A 19981-nucleotide genomic window follows, 5' to 3' on the forward strand; every position below is an offset into this window, starting at 1 on the left:
TGTTAAAATGAAAAATTCCATTCTAAACGATGTACAATTCTTATACATGTATAAATACACACACACACATACTAACTTCAAAATTTTCTCATATTAACTTATTGAAGAAAATAACCAGACAAGAAGAACACAAAGCCCAAAAGCAGTCCACCATATATAAGCAATGCCTTTTGGCCAGAGGTAAGAGTATTACCACCTAACCCATACTGCTGATTCTGAGCAAACCCAGCAATCTCCACACTCTTGTTATCAAAGAAACTCTTCGCAGCACCGCAAGTCGGACATCTCCAGTCCGCCGGCAGCTGATCAAACGGCAAACCAGGAGGAATGGGATAAGAAGGGTCTCCAGCAGCTTCATTATACTTGAACCCACATGACCTACACTCATAAATCCCAGTATTCAAAACAGCAAACTTCTCCTCAAGTCTTCGCTTGTCAAATTTCTCCTCCTCCTGCTGCTGCTCGGGTTCTGAATTGGGTGTCTCGGAAGTGGGTTGTTCTGAGATGGGTTTGTCTTCTTTGGAGACATCAATGGACTTTGAAAGTGAGCTGAGTGATTGGATTTTAATTGGGTTTCTGTAAAAGGAGGAAACTGAGTGGGATTTGAGGTGAAAAGGTGGGAATGTGAGGTGGGGTTTGGGTTTTGGAGAAGATGGTTGTGTGAGTGAATTAGGTGTGAATGTGAAGGAAGCTCTTGCAGTTGCTGAAGCCATTGAAAATGGTTCTTCTTTTTTTCTTTTTTATTACAGTGCTCCTTGGGATGAATCAATGGCTATGTTTTGGTAAAGGTTTCAGTGAATCAATGGTCTTGTTGTTTGCTGTGCCTGTGCGGGAAGGAACTTGTGGATATAGAGGAACCAACAGGGATCCATGAAAGAGCATATGCCCTATCAAATTTTGGGAATTGGATAAGGTATAAATATAAACTGATTCTAATATACTTTCTTTATTTTCTCAACTTATTTTTAATTTCTTCCCTTTTAATCAGAAAATATGTACTTCCTTTTACTTATTAATTTTAGCATATCAAGAAAAGAATTTTTTTATTTTGTTTTATTTTTATCATTAATTACTCATTTTTCAAGACTTATCAAAATACTATCATTATAATGGATACTATCAAAGATGGAGCTAGAATTTGAATCTTATGGATTTGAGATTATAATTTTTTAAGTTATTGAATTCTAAATTAATAATGAAAGAATTACAAGAAATACACATGACTTCACACCGTAACAAAAATGGCTCATGTTTTTAAGTTTTACCCAACTTAGCCTATATTGTACATATTTTGAAACCATTAGCAAATTCAAAATCTGTTCTTACAAGTTACAACCATTGCTCTAAAAGCTATGTAGTTAAATTTTTGTTCTCACAACTATTGTTTTCACTCCCTCTTCTTCTCACATCTTCTACATATGCTTCAAGAGGTCGTCCGCCATTGCTGCTTCTTACCTTGTGTCACCTGGTTGCAATGTAAGAAAATTGAAGAGTAGAAGTCCACCATTGAAGACCATTCAAAGTTTTGCTTTCGAAAATGGGTTTTTTTGAACTTGTTAGTTTTTGGATTGGGTGTTGTTCCAATTGATTGAAAATATCAAAAGGAGTTTAAAATTTAAATTTGAAGTGATTTGGAGTAGATTTGAGCAAGAATTGAATTAAATTTTAGAAAAGACGCAAGGAAGAAGACGAAGTCAGTTTTTTGTATAATTATGTAAAATCTTGTATAATAGTGTATATGAGTGTAAAAACACACCTTATACACTATTATACACTTTTATACACATTTATACAAGCGTCTGTAGACGAATTTCTTCCACGATTTTTAGTTGTAATTCTTGTTTAAAACCAGCCCAAATCTCCATTAAATGACTTCAAATTTTATATACAATCCCCTTATACTATTTCTAACAAGTCTAAATAACATCCACTCCAAATTTCTCACAAAATCAAATTCGGAATTTAAACCCACATATTTATGCTTGTTAAAAATTTAATTTTCACCGCCCAAAAAATGGTTTGTTGAACTAATATTTGAGTCATAGTTACTGATTGAAAAATTAACTTAAAAGTTTGAGGAATCTTTTTTAAAAGTTAAATAGTAATTTTGAGAACTTATTGGAGTTGAACGTTGAATTTTAGCCAATTATTTTTGAGCTAATTGGTTGTAAATTGAAATATGAACTATAAAATTGAAAAATAGGAAGGCTAGTTGTTTTAATATGAAAATTTCCCATTAATAATTTGTAAATATTTATTGGATTTCTTAATACAAATAATGAATTGGAGCAAAAGCTACTTAATTCCACCAAATCCGCAACCAATACTGTAACTTCGCCCCGGATATTATGGTAAATCATAGACTTCATCTATTGTTGTTAAGGGCGTACAAAGTCTATTAAGGAGAAGTAAAAGAGAATGAAAGGATTATCGAAGATTGGACCAATAATTTAAGAATACCACGTGTTAGTTACCATTTGTTTCAGCTTGCGGATTACTGCAAGATTTTACCAGGAAATGATCTAAGTATTATTTTATTTACTGTATTTAATTGTATAAATAATTTTTCACAATCAATGCCTATTTTTTCTACTATATTAAACTTAAAATAATAATTTATTACTTCTTTCTAGTAGTAATATCTTTACTTAAGCTAAAATTCATTAAATATCTTTTTCAAAATAAAACTCTTAACTGTCTTTCATTCCAGAGTCATCGTTTCTTAATTTCTTTACAAAATTTGTAAAAATACTTTTGGTCATTTAAAAAAATTATCAACACTTTTTTTTACTAAGCATATTACTCCAACTGGTTATTATTTGTTTCAATATTTTCTTGCAAATATATAGTACCTACTTATTTATATAAAATTAATTTATGCAAGTCAAAAATGATTTTCAACATTTGAATTTTAACAGTAATTGAGAAATTTTCAGAAACTATTGTTTAGTGGCTATTAACTTCCTATAGATACCATATACATAATTACTTCCTATAACTACTATTCAGTTGTTATGATAGTGTATTTGTTATATTCGCGCTAGCGCCTAGAAATTAGGGTAGTACAACTGTACGCGCATGTATACACATGTATACACATGTGCGCATGTATACACATGTATTCGCGCCATGTATTCATGAATACCTCAGCAAAAAGCGCCTAAAATCAAAGCAGTACAGCTATTCACATGTTCGTTGTTGTATTCATGAATGCAGCAGTAAAAAACACCTAGTCATGGCAGTCCAATTGTACGCGCATGTATTCACGTGTATTTGCACCATGTATTCATGAATACCACGGCAAAAAACTCCTAAAATCAAAACAGTCCAGTTGTACGCACATGTATTCACATGTATTTGAGCAGTAAAAAACGCCTAAAATCAGGGCAGTCCAGCTGTATCCGCATATATTCACATGTATTCGCGCCATGTATTCACGAATATAGTAACGACAATTACCTTAAAAATAGGTATGTCCAACTGTCTAAGAGAGCGGAGAAACATAAATAGTGTATTTCACGTCTTATTTCATGCCTCGATGGTAGTATATACCATAAATACTTATTTTGCTATAAAATATAAAAGGTAGCTATAGAAAATAATATTTTAAAATAATTTTGATTTATAATAAATAGGTATATATCTTTGCTATAGGACGTAAAATTTCATTATTTTTATAATTAGCTAATCTAAATGATTGTAAAGCTGGTGAGGTTATGCTTACCAGGGAACCAGTTATACTGCAGGCGTATACGTGTGCACCACATCATCCCGATCTAGTCAACCATTTCAACCCCAACCCGAGTCGTACACGAAACAACCTCAAAATTACCAACCTCCCCATCATTCCCCCTACCCCTGCTCGTGACCCCCTTTACTTTCGGCCTAACCACTGCCGCACCGCACCCTTCTTTACCACTTTTTTTTTAACCTTAGCTCACTGAACCTTAACCCCCCAACCCCACCCCCTCAACCCCCACTCCCCCATGGCTTCTCTAGATCACCACCAGCATCAACCAGTCTACAACGACGATAACCTCGACGATGACGTCGACGTTGACGGTGATGACGACTCCACTTCCTCCCCTCCTCTCGCCGGCGAGGTCACCATAGCCGTCTCCGGCGTTGGCGTCTCCCCCATTGATTCTCTTGCCCTTTACCCCGATCTTAAAAGACGTCGGCTCGATGATTTCACTATTCCCGTTATTCTGCCAGAGAAGAAGCCGTCGGCGACCTTCGACGACTCTCAACGGAAGCTGTTTCAACGTCTGTGGACTGACGAGGACGAGATTGAGCTGTTACAGGGGTTCCTCGACTACACGATTCAGCGCGGCTTGAACAATTCGTCAACGCCGCAGCACCATTACGATACGACTGCATTTTACGACCAGATCAAGAGCAAATTCCAGCTGGATTTCAACAAAAACCAGCTGGTCGAGAAGCTCCGGCGGTTGAAGAAGAAGTACAGGACTGTGATGAGCAAGATGGGATCGGGTAAGGAGTTCGTCTTCAAGAGCGCTCACGATCACGCCACTTTCGAGATCTCTCGCAAGATCTGGACTAATTTAGGCTCCGCCGTCCGCGGAGGCTCTAACGGCGTTGCTGGCGCTGTCGTTCTCTATGCCCCGCCGGAAGACGGTGGATTGGATGATGACGATGCTCACGTTAACCCTAACCCTTATGCAAATGATCTCATTGATCATAGCCCTAAGTTTAACCTTAACTCTAACCCTAACGGAATTGACATTAAAACTCCGAGACCACGAAAGCGATCTCCAGCTGCATCTACAGAAGCAGTTAAAGTTGAGCAACAGCCTTATCAGCCATCCGGTGGCAGCACCACTGTGCCATTGGCAGCTGCGCCCGTGGCTGAGGTTGCAGCCACAGCCACAGCCACAGCCACAGTGGCTGCTTCGATCCCTAGCTTGATTGAGGAAACAGTGAGGAATTGTGTATCACCAATTTTCAAGGAGTTGTTGAACAGTGTGGCGAATTTGAATGGGCCTAGCAGAGGGTTTGGATTCGGAGGAATGGGGATCAGTCCGATCCCATTAGGGTTCGGGGGAGGTGCAATGAGCATGGAAATGACGGGGGACGAGAAATGGAGGAAGCAACAAATGTTAGAGTTGGAAGTGTATTCCAAGCGATTAGAGCTGGTTCAAGATCAGATCAAAGCACAATTGGAGGAGCTGAGATCAATGGGAAGTTAGTTGCTGATGACAATAATAAAAAAGAGGTTGCTTTTTTATGTATACATTTCTCAAATAATTCTAGTTGATAGTTTTATCAGATTGTTGATGATATAATGGCTGATAGTTGTAGCATTGGATACATTGTGAAGCCGCTCTTTAGGTATTTAACTTTTTGGGGGTTGAATAATGAGTTCTAATTGTTGACAGTCCTGTTATATGCTCTGCTTGTTTGAAGACTGTTGCAACAATAGATGCTGTCTATTTTGTATATAGAAATGAATTGATAGAAGCGGATTGTTCAGTTAATGTCAGTTCTTGATCTCTCTGATTGAAATGCTGGGCTGCTGCTTCTCTACATTTTCCTATTTTGTGTATATGCTCTGCCTTTACAAGAACCAAAGGTGCCTATTCTGTTTTTGATTTCAAGAAAAGTAGAGCGAACTTAATGTCTTTGTTTGAGAACTTTTAAGTTCAGTGGTGACAAGGGACCTGTGTAGCTAGTGAATGTTCTCTTGAGTAAGCACTAGTTATGGCAAATTTCCAATTAGATAGATGCTTTCCAAAGCCTCTAATATGAGATAAATGAGATGGGCAATAATTTATGTACACTCAGCGTTTACACAACCATATAGATTTACCATGTTAAGCGATCTAGTGAATTACAACAATAACGACCCAGTAAAATCCCACAAAGTGGGATGTGGGAAGGGTAGTGTGTCCGCAGACCTAAACCCTACCCCGTTGGGGCAGAGAGTTTGTTTCCGACAGACCCTCGGCTTAGAAAGACGGAACGAAAACAAGAAGAGACAATATATCAGTATTATCAACAGAAATCATAGAAATAGTAACATAGTTAAGTGAAGTTTTTATATGGACGAATACAAGTCATGCGTTATTGCTCTGGTGTAAATATTATTTTTATGATTTGCAGGAACATATTTGAATATTTATTCCCTATGCTTGAACAAGCTATAACTTCCAGTACCCAGTGTTCTATCCTGGGATGTAATCAAGTGCTTTCTAGCGTTACATTCAAAACCATTATGGAGTGAGAGTCATAGTATTATTGGCTGTCATCTCTGTTCCCACTTCAAAATTAGTACCGACTTGCATCGTTATAGTTTTAACTCTAACCAGAAGAGACTTTGCCCGTATGAACTCCATCATATTCTGATGCAAAAATTTCTCACGCATAAGTTTAAAACGAGATAGCAGCAGAGCGGAATTCTAGTTGCACCAGTCGACACCAAAACCCCCACATCCGTCGAAGACCAAGCCCTCGAGTCCTTCCCCTGATACCGTTCCCCTTCCTACTATCCGAAAGTAATATCTCTAACTCCTTCAAGAATTATTATTAAACAAAAGAAAAGGGAAAAAGAAAGAGGCTTGTCGACCTGACTGGTATCCACATGTTAAGTTCAACAGATACATACAATTTGAGAAAATGAGTGCCTTGAAATATTATTCAGAGAAAGCATAATTAGTTTATCAACAGCAGGATCAGTAATGAAATCAGATGACTGTAGTTTTCTTCCCTTACAATGTGTAGGTCTTCTCTCAATAGATGGTAAACTTTTCTTTGGTCTTCTCGAACACTTGCTCAGCTATAAGGGCTCCCTTACCATCAGCCTTCTTGATCTCTAATTGAGCCTTCTGATAAAATCCAGTACCTCTAAGAGCATCCGCAATGAAATCGTCGAACCCAATAGCAATTGCAGCTTCAGCTTTGGCCCCATATACCAACCTCTGTGCAAAGGACACAGGTAGAAGCATCAGCATTGTCAAAATGAAAAGGAGGAGCCTGTTCAGTTCAAAAGAATAACAAAATGGAAAAGAGTCAAAAGGCACAAGTATACACACCTTGATACGTGATAGATGGATAGCGCCAAAGCACATCGGACAGGGTTCACAAGAAGCATATATCTCACAATCTGAGAGCTCAAATCGATTGAGCTTTCTACATGCCTGAAGATTTGTCAAAAGTGATGAGATCAGATGCGAGAAAAATACTTGACAGAAATTTGTAGTTCCATAAAACAGCAAAACAAAGGAGAATTATGTATGTATCACATGACAAGTGACGCTTGACCACCCCTTTGTCAAGTAATCCACTTTCATATATACCTTGACATCACAAAGCTGCTTCATTGTTCAGACAGGTATCTCATAACTAGTCAACAATCTTTATTTTAACCTCATTAATTTCTTGTTAATTCATCAGAGAGATCTGATGCATCAAATACATCGTTTTTTCAAACTATGAATCTCCAATAGTATAAGATGAAACTTCTTCACATCATCCCACTGCTCACTAAATGGAGATGTCATTTCATTAGCCCCATTACTCGCTAAAAGGAGATGTCAGTTGACAATTACATCACAAAGCTGTGTATGATCAGTTCTAACTGAACACCATCAATTCGTTAGGGAACTAAAAACACATGTCAACTCCGTAACATTGGATTGTGAAAATCCATCGTAAACATTTTTGGCAGGAGAGCAAGCAAATATAGCAGAAGCTAAGGAAAATAATTCTAACACTCGCAACCACCACCAGAGAAATTTGGGTGTTATAGTAATCCTATCACTGGAATTGTATTCATTTCCTTCACCAACTACCTTTCTTCACTGCATATCCAACCTAAGAAACAGCGGTGCAGAATATTTAGTGGCCAAGAACTTTTGCCAGCACAGCCACAAAGTATTGACATCGGTCAGCCCATAAAAGGAAGGAAGGAGAGGGGGGGGGGGGGGAATTTGAGCAAAAACTGCTCAATGTCTCTTAACTAACATGTGTTCAACTCCTCCCACATGTTACTATGCTTCAAAACAGGATGGTGAATAGTAAGATTGGGAATGGGAATCCCTCCACCACCCTCCAATCCCAGGAAAAAAAAAAGTTCGGATAAAGGAGAGAGGTTTGGTGAGTTGATGAATCCTCATGGCAAAGAATTCATTGTTATGCCCGATAGAGCAGAATGATTTTTGAATCTAGTCAACTCCAACTTCGTGTGGTATTGACGGATAGTTGATTGATTAAATTTCTTTTACTACTAAAAAGACGTTGAATTTCCGATGGAATCAGTCAGAAATTGGCTAGTCAGAAAACGTTGCTGACAGACTTTATGTCAAAAATTCCTTTAGGATGAGCCGATTTCCGATGGGACGTTCGTCAGATATTCGCGCTTTTTTTTAGTAGTAATTTAATATCTTTGTGATAGCTGGCCACATCATGCTACAATATTGCTGCTACCCCTTGCAACATCCTAGTATGTTAAGTGCTAGATTTTCAGGAGGCAAGGGACCCAGCAATCTCAAAGGGATATTTGGGATGGCTATGCAACCGTAACCTGCACCACTAAAGACTAACAGCAGTTATTGGTGAAGCAATTGCTCTTTCATTTGTATTTTTGTCCTTAAGTAATGTACTGCACCAAAGTAAGCATTACAAGGTCCATGGGCCTTTTATCTCCTTCCATCACCGGTTAAGGTCTGGTTTCTCGAACCAACATCCAGTTCAAATATATCCCCACTGAACTAGTTCTCTTTTGTGCTTTAACCATTTCTCCAACTATTTTCAGTAGAGCTTGGTGTATTGCTTCTTCTTTTGTGGAATTCTCGTATTTTCTAATAATAGTCCAACATATGCAGCATAAACTTCAAGATAAATCAGCTCTAAGTTATCAAGAATCTATCTGTCTAAACCAAAGTCTAGGCATAAAGTCTCAGTTTAAGTTAAAAGGGATAAAAAAGCAGTAGACCTACTAAAACACTCCTCCAGCTAGCATTTATTCCTCAACTATTCGTTATACCACTTTACCCCTTTGAGTACTAGAGACTTAGGCCCGTATACTATCTCAGCAATGGCTAACGCCTAAATGCACCTTATAGATTGTACCAAGGGCAGCATTAGACAAAAGGAATGTTGGAGCATAATCCCAGCTTGCAAATGGTGGATTGTCTGGATGGAAAGAAATGCAAGATTTTTTGAAGATAGATGCAACTCAATCAAATGGAAAAAGATGAATTGTATATTGTTATTTCATTTCTGGTGTAAAGAGAACTATGTAAATGAAGCAGGCTCTATACTAGACCTCATAGAATCCTTGTAAAAGGAATCCTCGTGAAAAGAATAAGGATGATGTTTGCTCTTTTTGAGTTTGTAAATATGGCTAGCAACAGTCTTTTGTGTCGATGACTTAACAAGGTTACCTTTCTCAAAACAGAAAAGGATTGTAAGGAAAACGAAGAAGAATGATTTGACAAAGGGGGTATTGAAGATGTCATTGTTTGAGTTCAAGAGCACTGCACATCAAGGAAAGTTCAATATAAAGAATCATAAGAACACAAGAAATGAAGGAGAGGGAACATACCCACAAAAATTTGAAGAAAAACAAATGCAGACATGCATCATCGAAATGATGGACATACCATATGATCCCTCTGTCTTAATGGTTCTGCATTTTATATTTGTGTATTGGTTTAACCCAAAAAGTATTTCTGCTTTCTTTAAAAGAGTCTTCGAATCTTCCTCCATATCCTCTTCAACACCTCCTCCAGTATTGTACAATAAAAAGAGTACCATAAGACCTAAATTCTTCAAAAAGTACTCTGCTTCTACTTGAATAGAATAAATTGTGTCCAAACCAATTACGTTACCTAAATTTGGGACCGAGAGATAATATTTTCTAATTGTGCTAGGAACACAAGTTATACCAGCCGCATATCCATCCAAAGCAAAATTCCTTAATGGAAGAGATTCAGCTTAGGGTTTAAATTCCTTTAAATCCCAAGCTATATTTTGTTGCAGTGCTAGTAGCTAAATGCACCTCAGAGAGCATTCAAGGATTGTACCAGTGAAAACAAAAAAGATTGAATTGAAAAAAGGGGTGTACATGCCGTCGTTTTTTAGTACAAGAGCACTGCATCAAGGAAAAGTTCAATTAAAGAATTACAAGACCTTGAGAAAAGAGGATTCCACTTTATCAAAAAAATGAAAAAGAAGTACTCTGCTACCTCATCAAGGAGAAGGTGAACAGAGCCACAAAAACTTGAAGAAAAGCAAAATGTTTACATGCATTAAAGAAACTTGACTATCCCAACATTGTGTCTGCCCTACTAAAAGGATCTTCGAAGCTTTCTCTCATACCCTCTTCAACACTTCTTCCAGTATTTACAATAAAAAGAGTACCCATAAGATCCAAATTCTTTAAAAAAAACATTAACTATCTTCACTGTTGGACTCCACTTCTACCAAAATACAGATGAACCAGGTTATCTAGATTTGGTACGAAGAGATAATACTTTATTGCAGTGATAGGAAGGCTAGATATACCAGCAGCATAACCATCCAAAACAAAATACCTTAATGGAAGAAGAATTGATAGCTCGAACGCAGACCTTCTAAATGGATTCTTCATTTTAGGGAAATAAACCTTGAAGACGATTATCAAAACACAGCAATATAAGATGATGAATATGGGCATAATGAAAGAGCATAGATACTTTTGGTACCAGTATCACACAATAGCTCGATAAGCATTGGCACGAGCAGCCAACTTATTCTACATGCCCGAGGATTACAAGTCCAACTGTTCCAGAAAAGGGGCAAATATGGTAATAAAGCCAGACTACCTCATAAACTAGTTCAGCTAGAACTCGGAACTAGAGAAAGCTTCAGCAAACGGAGTCACCAGACAATTGGACATGAAGAATGGACTGGGAAAACAACTCAAAAAGAAAAACGACAGTAGTCTAGACCAACAACATGCCGCCTCCAGCATATTATTAGAAAAAGGATCATCCTTCTAATTCACATGGATTGGCAAAAATCCTATAGCACATAACATATGATGGAGTTGGAACACTAACCTCTCTTACTGCCGTAACTTCTGCATGAGCTGTAGGGTCAGTATACTTCAAAACCATGTTGTGGCAGCTAACAACTACTTCATCATTGCGAACAACAACTGCACCAAATGGGCCTCCGTGTCCACATTCTACACCTTTGTAAGCTTCTTCGACTGCTTGTGTCAAGAATTTGTGGTCTCTATCCTGTACAGCTGGTGAAAATTCCGGAGGACAAAGAGAAATTTAACATGTCATTCTTTTCCTTTTTTTTAAATAATTTTAACATTACTCAAATAGACATTGCCGATACACTTTTTTCCCAAAAGATAGGCAAATATTAGATCATTCGCATTCTTCCTACTATAACTGGATCAATAGCTACAACAAGGCTTCGAAAAGTAATCATCAAGGGCAGTATATATATAAGCGAGAAACCAAATAAAGTAAATTCAAAGGGCCATCTAGTTACATGTATGTCCATTTGATTATAAGTCGATATACAAAGATAAAAAACAAGTAAAACATTTTACAGTGTGGAGATACTATTTAAGATACAGAAAGGCAGAGAGGATGAAAGAGACATCTGAACAAGCATATAATTTGAGTCAAGGTCATTTCACTGCATGTACGTAATGAAGCAACACTAAACAAACAATTTTTATAAGTTTTATGTTAGTTAAGTGTGTAAGAAACTGAGAGCAAAGACTAACATGAATAGAAGAATTTCAGATTACCTTCTTGATGACCAGCAAATGCAGAGGCTACTGAGATAGTTCCATCCTTCGCTTCAACAACTGAACAATGACGAAAGGAAGTAAGAAAAGCTATACAACTTGATGAACAAATTTGTAAAGCTGAAAATTCAAAAACATTCAGCACCGAAATAAGACTGCAGCAAGATAGGGGTCTAAAACTTTTCCACATTTAGATACAGAAAGACATATATAACAAGCACAGAAAAGTAATTGAACAAATAAAAAGGGTGGTTGCCAGGATCTCATTTAGTACTCCATTTCGTGATCAAAAACTGATCATGCTGCCATAGAGCTCATAATGCAACACACCTCAGTAAAGCAATATACATACACCATTGCTGGATAAAAGTAGGAAACAGCACAAAATAGTAGCAAAACAAGTTCAAATTACATATACCATGATCATAATTATTTTTATTTAGGAAGTCAAAACAGTATGAATTCTGTAAATTGTCAAGTCACAACCAAAACAAAAGGCATGGATTGCAATTCAACTGGCCACACTACAAAAAAGTGAAGTTTTATTCAGTCAACCCACAAACCCAATAACCAGATCATGCCCAGACACCAACAAATGAAAGAAATAACCAAACCCCACTAACAAAAACTCAATAACGATCCAAAATCTAGCCCAAAAAACAGAAGAAAATACACAATGGGAAAATACAACGAGTCCCCACTCCCCAAATGATCAAGATTAAACCAAAACCCATGATCAGACTGAATTTTCAAGTCAAGAAAATTCCCAGAAAGATGTACATATCACTTACCATTTGCTTCTTCCATAATGAAATCGAACCTTAGATGCAAAGAAAAGAAATTTGGGCAAAATGGGTACTGATGAAAAAAGAGAAGATTGAGTTAGTTTGGGGGAAAAGGTAGAGGGAGAGAAATATATAGATATAGAGATAGGAAATAAACGTGGAAAGTAGCAAAATCAAAAATGAACCACGTATTTTTTTCACATATAATATGACTCACTGCGTACGTAAGAAAAAAGAGACCTAGTGATTGGGTGAGGATAAAGCAAAGGTAAAAAGGGGTGGAAAATATAGAAAGACAAAATAGGATACCATGACTGGATTCTATGTACAACTAAAAAGCGGTGGATGTGACCAAAATTTTTCTGGACTTTTTCCAAAAGAATAGAAAATTACGTGGGGAAGATGCTCTTCTTCTTCTTCTTCATCGTCTCTCTTCAACTTTACTGTTCTCTTTTGGTTATTGTTTCTTAGCATGTTTCGCCAAATTTTTGGAAAAAAGGTGAAACACTTTTGAGAAAAATACACTTAGAAGTAATTTTTTAAAGTTTGGTCAAACACTAATTGCTGCTCAGAAGACAAACTACTTTGGTGCCAAAAGTACTTTTGAAAAAAACACTTTTAAAAAAAAAATACTTCTCGGATTTTTGCAGCTTGGCCAAACGGGCTATTACTCCCTCCATCCAATATTACTTGTCTACTTTTCCTTTTACACATTCCTTAAAAAAAATTAAAGAAGAAGGATATTTTTACTAATATATCATTTTAACTCCTTTTAATACACTATATTTACGGAGGTGGTCAATGTACTGTTTACAATTTCAAAAGGATTAATTTTAAGGATAAAATGGAAAAAATTTAATTAATTCTACCTTAATTTTGTAAATTGACAAATAATTTTGAACAAATATTTTTAGTAATATGGAATGGAGGGAGTATTATTTTCTTATTCTCTTTTCATTTAATTTAATTTTTTCTTACGTTCCAAGGTTCTTGAGTTTTGATTCAATAATAAGAACGTACCAAATAATGTGTGCATTAGACCACGTCACAAGGTCGAATCTGCAGATAAAAATCTAATATATAAATAGACAAGGATAAAGGGGCGAATTCTATCTACTATTATATTTCGGTTTAGAGTCATTAATCCTCGAGATTCTTCCCTTATAAAAAAATAATTTTTCCATGCATTATTTTGGTTAGTTAGAGGACAAATGAAAAGGGAGAGAGAATCAAATCTGCACCTTTAGAATATAGGATGGATAAGCTCATCTAACTTTAGTCTAGTCCTTTTTCTGGAAATGTAAAATATATAAAAAGAAAAAAAAGTGATAAACTTCAATAAGAGTTCAAATTAAAAAGATTGACAATAATTAAATCAAGTAGTAAAACTCTATGAACAGAAAACACAAATCTTTTGGCTTGGATTAATGCGATTTCATTTTTTCCCTCCTTAAGCTCAAAATCCAACATATGCTGCTTTTTTGTTTGAGAAAAGAAGATACCCATTTTCTTATTATGCTCACTTTTAAAATAATCTCAAAATGTTCATTTGGTTTAACTGATTAAGTTGACAAGAAATTGTTAATTAACCTTGCTTTAGTTCAAAATAGAACGTTTTCACGTTTAAAATAAAGTTAGCAACTTTCTGGAAGGCTAACTACTTTCTTGTCGGATATTTCCTTTTTTCCCAAGCTAACCCCCTCTATATATATATATATATATATATATAACAATATTTTTATATAACAGTCATTCACGGTAACAATCAAGTTTTCTTCGGAACCGATCTTTTAAGTTATACTTTTACGTCTCTATAACATATTTTTAACTAAAACATCAACATCCATATTTTAGCATAACACTCTTTATAAAATTTCTTCTTCATAACAACCATATAGAATTTTTAAGATTACTAATAATAATTCTAAAAAATTTACACAGTCTTTTCCATTGAGCAAAATTTTCATCTCATAACAAGATTTGAAGATTTGCACATGATATTTTTTCCATTGGACAAATGGCAACAAATATTTCGATAAAAGAATCAACTATTAAACTCTTAGTTGCCTTCAAAGGAAAGCTATAGGCAATTCTTTTGCTGAACAATCTTTGCTAATTCAATTATATCGCTAGTAAGAAAATGAAATCTACGAACAAGATGCAACTGCAAAGTTCCGTTAATCTTGCAAGAATTTATTTATTTAGTACCTATAGAATGTGTGTTTTAGAGTTTAAGTCTTTGTACGTTTAGTTATGAATTTTATTAATAATATATTAGCTTTTTAAATATTTAATTAGTGAAATATGCATATTTTTGAGATTTTATTTTTTATATGTAACATTAAATGTCAAAAATAGTTAATTTTCGAATAGTTTTTGTATAACAGCTAAAAAAAATTGAATGTCAAATATTGGTAGGTGTATAACACCTATTCATTATAAAAACAAAAATAAAAAATCGGAACAAACGATGATGCAATAAAGAGATTTTGATTGTATTTGGTATGTGAATTGACATCTCTGTTACGGATAAAGATTTTTATCATTTCAGCACACACAACTTTTAACATTTTTTTCTTTTATTTTTTAGGTCTAACTCAAGAAAATTTGGGAAGGATAGGGATAAAAAGAGTGTTATTCTTCAATATCTGTAAGTGATAACACTTACACCTATGAAAGTGGGGAAAGGACGATAAGACTAACCGTAAAATATCAAGAAAATAGAAGTTTAGTTGCTCGCTCTATTATCTTTTACTAGTAATAATTACTAGAATCAAAGAACTTCTAACAGAGTAAATGGGCAAGGAAGAAACGTGTCTATCATTACGTGATAACACTTACACCTATGAAGGGGGAAAAGACGATAAGACTAACCATAAAATATTAAGAGAAACTAGAGTTTTAGATAGAAGTTTAGTTACATCACCCATGTGCGTCTTTTAAAGGATTTTTTTGGTCTACCAATTACATTCCCTTCACTATACACCAATGGTGAAAATCGAAACTAATGCACCTAAGATTTACATTGAGATTTCATGAAACTGACTCAAAAGAGGTTATTGATACATTAAGTAGAGAGATTACAGTATATCCTTAATCAAGTTGAGGGATGTGAAGGTACAATGAGTGAGATATTCAAATAAGCGATCGACTAGCTAAATATGGAAGCAAGCAAAAGTTTCTACTCTTTTTTGTATTATCTAACTCTACCTACTTCTGTATTTTCATAAAAAAGACTAGATAGTAATCTCCTTCCTTAGAAAGGGAAAGAAAATATCGTATTAAGATTGCTATTGCAAAAGACAACAATTGAGGCAGAACAATCAAAAGATTGCAATCGACAACAACCAAATATTGAAGATTTGGCATTCAAAATTTAATCCAAACAAAACTTCTACTGCGGAAAAGATCTCTACTAAAGTAATAGTAACATGTAACACTAACTAATAAGAACTCTCAAGTACTCTAAGCCTTCCATGAGATATCCCCATGGGAAGATAACTGAATTGCCCCAAAATCAAAGTCAAAATCAACAGTACCACAAGAAAAATACATAGGCCACCAAAAGAATCCCAAATTGAGATTTTTGTTTGCATAAGACTTATTTCTTCTTAGCATCACCAGCCTTGGTCTGCATCAAAGAAATAGCAACAAAACAATTGGTGAAAAACACGATGATACTGAAAAGAGAACAAAGACCTCTAAAACAGTAATGATGACACACCTTCTTTACACCGCGGACCTTCTTCGCCCTGTTCTTCCTTTCCTTCATTTGTTTCCTAGACTTCTCAACCTTAGTGTCAAGCCCATTCTGCAATACAAAAGCACTGAGTTAAAGATGAGAAACCAGGAGAAAAGGTGAGCAAGGACATCCACTAACAGGCAAGAGCAAAAAATTCTGCATTACAGCAATGCAATATAACTGAGACTGTAAAAATCAAATTCCACCTTTATTAGGGGAAAAAAGGGCAGAGCACTAGGGGGTAAGGGACCCCAATAGAACTGGATAAACACAATAAGACATCCGAGGATAAAAAAACTGTAGTAACCAAGTCTGCTTTCTTCCTATCCAATTTTCTACAAGTTGGTCACAACTTTTATGTAGTTCTCTTCAAATCATTGTCCATATTAACTTGCAGTAAAAATATCTGATTTGGTTCCACTAAATGAAGGATTTCAACAATATTTATTTCACATGGATCAAAAATTTGGTTCACTAAATGAAGGATCTCAACAATATTTAATTCACATGGATCCAACTCTATTACTTGAACTTCGAACCAGATACAGTAAATCACAATTATATACTGTAATTGAACACAGCAAAATAACAGTGTGATTTGATAGCCAGAAATTTAAAAAGTTCTGTTTTCCTACTTTGAGTAGGCAGAACCTGAAAGCTTCAGCGTACCTAAAGAAGAATATAGTGTATGGACAGCTCTAAAATGAATTTATGTGAACTGTAAATGAAACCAATCACCATGTGAAAATAGAAGTTAAAACGGTCATAGTACATGGGCAAGCTCAGTAGGCATCCTTAGATGTAGTGATGTACGCAGTCATAATTCTGTTCCGTTTCTTAAACTGGTCAAAGAGTTTATCCACTAGAAGAAAAAACATAAGAAAGAGCCAAAAAATATATTTTCATGTTAGGAATTTATCAACAACATTAAAACATATATGAAAAACATAATGAGCAAAGAAAATCTCAAGCACTCAAAATGTAAAAGAATAACTTACCCTGATGAGTCTATATTTGGGCTCGTACTTCTTGGCATTTTCAACAGAATCATAAATCAAACCAAATCCTGTTGATTTTCCACCTCCGAAATGTGTGCGGAACTTGAAAACAAAAATAGCATTTGGGTCCTTCACCTCATACATCCTAGCCAACTTCTCCTTCAGCTCAGCCTTCACATAAGCAATAGGCATTAATCAGCCTCATCCCAAAAGTCCTCTCAAACCATGAACTATAAAAACACACAAGAAGCATCAACAAAATCAAATACTTACCTTTGATACATTGGCTCTTCCAGGATGAAGTACATCAATAATCTACAAAAGTAGAAATATTTTTTATCACTTTAAATCCAGAGAAAGCAGCAATACTAAGCACTACGACATTGCCTCAATCCAAAACTAGCTGGTTTGGCTATAAACCCTCACTATCCGTTCCTCTACAGCTGGACCCCTTCCATTCAGGGGCATATGTAGCATATACGTGACGGGTTTAACTGAACCCATAACTTTCAACGCGTCGCATAAATATATGTGAAAAATCTACTAAAATTGCAACAAATAGTAGACTTGAACCATATCTTTAAAAATAAAATAATTTCACTATAAATCTTAAAGGCTCATAGAGTTTAAATCCTAGATCCGCCTCTGCATCCATTCTACTCCCTCTTCCGGGTTTATGTAATGGTGTTTCCTTTTTACTCTGTCGTCCAAAAAATGACGTCTCATTTAGAAATAATTAACTTTAAACATTTCATTTTGCCATTGAAGAGATTTTATAACCATACAAGTATCTATAGTTTTGCTAATTTAGACTGCGAGTTTCAAAAGTGTTTCTTTCTCAAACTATGAGCTCAGTCAACATCATCACATGAATTTGGATGGAGGGAGTAATAAATCAACAAGTTACTCTATATTTATTTACTGGCATATAAATCACGACCCAACGCAAGCATATCACATGACTAAGCCTTATTTCCCACTAGTTGGTATAGCCTGTATGGATATACTATTCTAACATTTGATGATTAACTCACTGATCCAACAGACAACACATGCAAGATTATATTTTTACTGGGTTTATACCTAACATCAGATCTAAAAGTATTCAGACTAAGCAACGAGAAATTAATAGATAAGCGGGAAAAAATATTGGAAAGGCTTACGAATTGCTTCCTGGCGAGAAGCCTGTTGGTCATGAACTTGCGGGTACGAATAGTGACTGCCTTGTCCGCCATGGTTAGCTAGCTCTGTCTCTTAGGGCAAAGAGTGAGGCAGTAGCTATGTACGCAGTGAGAGAGAAAGGAGGAGATATCTAAAACCCTAGATTTTATATATACGATAGTATTGCCCTAACTTGGTTCTTGGGCCCGATGGTCCGGGTCGGTTCTTGTGGGTTTCAAATGCCCTAATTTGATTTCTTTTTGGGATCTTTATACAAATAGCCGTTTTTAGCTGATATATATAAATAATATATGATTATACACGTATTATATATAAATTTTTAGTTTAAGTAGTTAGATGAATGACTCATTTAAGTTAATTTTTCTTTTGGTTGACGGATATTTATAGTTTTGCACCAATAGTTTCTGATAGTTCGATGATAAAAATATAGTTTTTGCAAAAATTATAACTTATCTTTGTAGGTATTCTTAATTTTGTCCATCAAATATAATTATGAGCATTTTACTTCCTTTAGATTTGTAAAACTTGAGCACATATAGTCCAACTGACAATAAAGACACCATTAAAATTAATATGAGGCAAAACGTGACTTGCGCGTGAAAGGTGAAGAATCCCCTAGTTTGATAATGCAAAATCCTTTCTATAATCTCTTAAAATTTTGTTCTCTGTTATAAAATAAAGACTTTAAAGTAAAGACAAGTATAGAGAGAAACTGATATATTATTCGAATTCAAACCGATCTACATAATGAACTGAATTCTCCTCTATTTATACAAGAAAGAAAGTTGTTGGGTAAGCTGCTATTGCAAGCTGCTGTGTAAGCTGCTACTATACAAGATATGGATAATCTTCTACTGAGAGCAATGTTTATCCATAACGGAAGTACTGAAAGGATAAGCTCATTGTACCAGGTATAGATAATCTTCTACTGGGGGTAGTGTTTATCCATAACGGATTACTGAAAGGATAAGCTCATTATACCCGGTATGGATAATCTTCTATCAAGGTAATATTTATCCATAACCGAGTATCAAAAGGATAAGCTTATTATACCCGGTATGAATAACCTTCTACTGGGGGTAATGTTTATCCATAACTGAGTACCGAAGTGATAAGCTTCTTCAGGAGGCTTATTTCCAATAGAGTACTAAATAGATAAATATATTTATAGCGGAGTCCCATATGGATAAGCTTCTTCAGGAAACTTATTTTCAACGGAGTACTAAATGAACATCCATAATATAATATATTCATAACACTCCCCCTTGGATGATCACTAAAAGATAATGTGCCTCATTAAAACCTTACTAGAAAAAAATCCCGTAGAAAAAAATCCAGTGAAGGAAAAAGAGTACACATATTTAGTAATACGCATTGCTGGTTGCCTCATTAAAAACCTTATAAGGAAAACCTTGTGGGAAAAACCTTGATAAGGAAAAAAGAGTACAACGCACATTTTACTCCCCCTGAAGAAAACCTTATTTCAAATATTTGAGTC

At 35.4% G+C, this 19981-nt stretch overlaps 4 protein-coding genes across 4 annotated transcripts; 1 reads left to right on the forward strand and 3 right to left on the reverse strand.

Moving 5' to 3' along the window:
- LOC107776709 (uncharacterized) lies at positions 1 to 913 on the reverse strand. The gene has a single exon (XM_016596627.2). The coding sequence runs from the start codon at positions 711 to 713 to the stop codon at positions 99 to 101; it is 615 nt and encodes a 204-aa protein (XP_016452113.1). The 5' UTR covers positions 714 to 913; the 3' UTR covers positions 1 to 98.
- Positions 914 to 3824: 2911 nt separating this feature from the next.
- On the forward strand, positions 3825 to 5526 carry LOC107776711 (putative transcription factor At3g04930). The gene has a single exon (XM_016596628.2). The coding sequence runs from the start codon at positions 3987 to 3989 to the stop codon at positions 5208 to 5210; it is 1224 nt and encodes a 407-aa protein (XP_016452114.2). The 5' UTR covers positions 3825 to 3986; the 3' UTR covers positions 5211 to 5526.
- Positions 5527 to 6505: 979 nt separating this feature from the next.
- On the reverse strand, positions 6506 to 12736 carry LOC107776708 (guanosine deaminase). The gene is made up of 5 exons (XM_016596626.2): positions 12568 to 12736; positions 11777 to 11836; positions 11064 to 11254; positions 7053 to 7157; positions 6506 to 6938 (listed from the first exon to the last, which is right to left on the reverse strand). The coding sequence occupies exons 1-5, from the start codon at positions 12581 to 12583 to the stop codon at positions 6750 to 6752; spliced, it is 561 nt and encodes a 186-aa protein (XP_016452112.1). The 5' UTR covers positions 12584 to 12736; the 3' UTR covers positions 6506 to 6749.
- Positions 12737 to 15870: 3134 nt separating this feature from the next.
- Positions 15871 to 18621, reverse strand: LOC107776707 (small ribosomal subunit protein eS24z). Its single transcript, XM_016596625.2, has 5 exons — positions 18465 to 18621; positions 17575 to 17616; positions 17302 to 17472; positions 16286 to 16372; positions 15871 to 16192 (listed from the first exon to the last, which is right to left on the reverse strand). The coding sequence occupies exons 1-5, from the start codon at positions 18534 to 18536 to the stop codon at positions 16163 to 16165; spliced, it is 402 nt and encodes a 133-aa protein (XP_016452111.1). The 5' UTR covers positions 18537 to 18621; the 3' UTR covers positions 15871 to 16162.
- Between the last annotated feature and the right edge of the window lie 1360 nt (positions 18622 to 19981).

The sequence above is a fragment of the Nicotiana tabacum genome, chromosome 7 (genome assembly GCF_000715075.1).
Source record: "Nicotiana tabacum cultivar K326 chromosome 7, ASM71507v2, whole genome shotgun sequence".
Lineage (NCBI taxonomy): Eukaryota > Viridiplantae > Streptophyta > Magnoliopsida > Solanales > Solanaceae > Nicotiana > Nicotiana tabacum.

Excerpts from the sequence above, each read along its gene's own strand:
- LOC107776711 (XM_016596628.2), top strand. The coding sequence starts at position 3,987 with ATGGCTTCTCTAGATCACCACCAGCATCAACCAGTCTACAACGACGAT.
- LOC107776707 (XM_016596625.2), bottom strand. The coding sequence starts at position 18,536 with ATGGCGGACAAGGCAGTCACTATTCGTACCCGCAAGTTCATGACCAAC. Across the intron at positions 17,617-18,464 it reads TTCTCGCCAGGAAGCAATTC|ATTATTGATGTACTTCATCC; the intron begins GTAAGCCTTTCC and ends CTACTTTTGTAG. Across the intron at positions 16,373-17,301 it reads CCAAATATAGACTCATCAGG|AATGGGCTTGACACTAAGGT; the intron begins GTAAGTTATTCT and ends TTTGTATTGCAG.
- LOC107776709 (XM_016596627.2), bottom strand. The coding sequence starts at position 713 with ATGGCTTCAGCAACTGCAAGAGCTTCCTTCACATTCACACCTAATTCA.
- LOC107776708 (XM_016596626.2), bottom strand. Across the intron at positions 7,158-11,063 it reads AAGTTACGGCAGTAAGAGAG|GCATGTAGAAAGCTCAATCG; the intron begins GTTAGTGTTCCA and ends ACAAATCTTCAG. Across the intron at positions 6,939-7,052 it reads TCCATCTATCACGTATCAAG|AGGTTGGTATATGGGGCCAA; the intron begins GTGTGTATACTT and ends TCCTTTGCACAG.